Source organism: Fukomys damarensis, unplaced genomic scaffold (assembly GCF_012274545.1).
Source record: "Fukomys damarensis isolate Sample0158 unplaced genomic scaffold, DMR_v1.0_HiC HiC_scaffold_37, whole genome shotgun sequence".
Classification (NCBI taxonomy): Eukaryota; Metazoa; Chordata; class Mammalia; order Rodentia; family Bathyergidae; genus Fukomys; species Fukomys damarensis.
In genome coordinates this window covers 7,794,392-7,795,282 of record NW_022900949.1, presented here as the reverse complement: position 1 = coordinate 7,795,282, position 891 = coordinate 7,794,392, and the positions used below count along the sequence as shown (strand labels likewise).

The following is an 891-nucleotide window of genomic DNA, read 5'->3' as shown; positions in this document are numbered from 1 at the left end:
CCGTGGGGGCGGGGCCCGGGTTGGCGCGATGGGGCGGGCAGGACCCACCTGCAGAGGAAGGACAGCCACTCCAGCAGGAAGCGCCTTGTCTTCTCCACGCCCTGCGTGTCAGAGCCCCAGTGCTCCAGGCCGTAGTGCGTGAAGTCCCGCAGGATGTCCAGGCGCTCGGAGGACGAGATGTCCCAGTGCCTCTGCTCCTTGATCTCCGTGAACAGCCAGGGCTTCAGCAGAGCACCCCTGCGGGGTCGGAGCAGAGGTCGGTGGACCCAGTGGCTGCAGCTGGAGCCCAGCCCCGCGTCACGCCTCAAAGCCCGGGCGTCCCAAGAGCCTGGGGGAACCTACCGGGCGATCATGATCCCAGCGACTCCAGTCTGCTTGGCACGGTTGGCGTCCTCGTAGGATAAGATGTCGCCATTCCCTGAGGGGACAGGCTCGGGTCTCAGGAGTTGCAGGCTGGCAGACCCGCCAGCTGTTTAGGAATTCCAGGCCCCCGGTGATCCCCGGCAGGGCAGAAGCGTCCGGGTGCGGGGCGGGGAGGCGGTGGCATGGGTGGCCCTGGGTGGCAGGGGACAGAACGCACCGAAGAGCGGCATGGGGCTGGCCACCTCCACGCACTGCTGGATGTACTGCCAGTCGGCCAGCTTCGTGTAGCGCTGCTCCCGGGAGCGGCCGTGGAGCTGGGGGGGAGCCGCCACCGCCACAGGAGCAGGGAGGCAGAGAAGAGGTGGACAGAAGAGAGAGACGGGAGGGACGGGCTGAGAGGGGAGGGAGGCGGGGAGGAGACACGGGAGCAGGGGAGAGTGAGGAGCAAGAAACAGGGACAGGCCGTTAGGAAGGGACACCGGGGTCCCACAGCCCGGATGCCCGAGGCACCCTAGACCCACCGTGACG

At 68.1% G+C, this 891-nt stretch overlaps 1 protein-coding gene across 1 annotated transcript in view; it reads right to left on the bottom strand.

Moving 5' to 3' along the window:
• The window catches only part of Dus3l (dihydrouridine synthase 3 like), a 6,522-nt gene that overhangs the window by 667 nt on the left and 4,964 nt on the right, over positions 1–891 (bottom strand). The window contains exons 8-10 of the mRNA XM_010635073.3: positions 581–890; positions 343–418; positions 49–237 (exon numbers count right to left, since the gene is read on the bottom strand). Of these exons, the coding sequence (XP_010633375.1) occupies positions 49–237; positions 343–418; positions 581–890 (575 nt within the window). The remainder of the gene's footprint in view (positions 1–48; positions 238–342; positions 419–580; position 891) is intronic.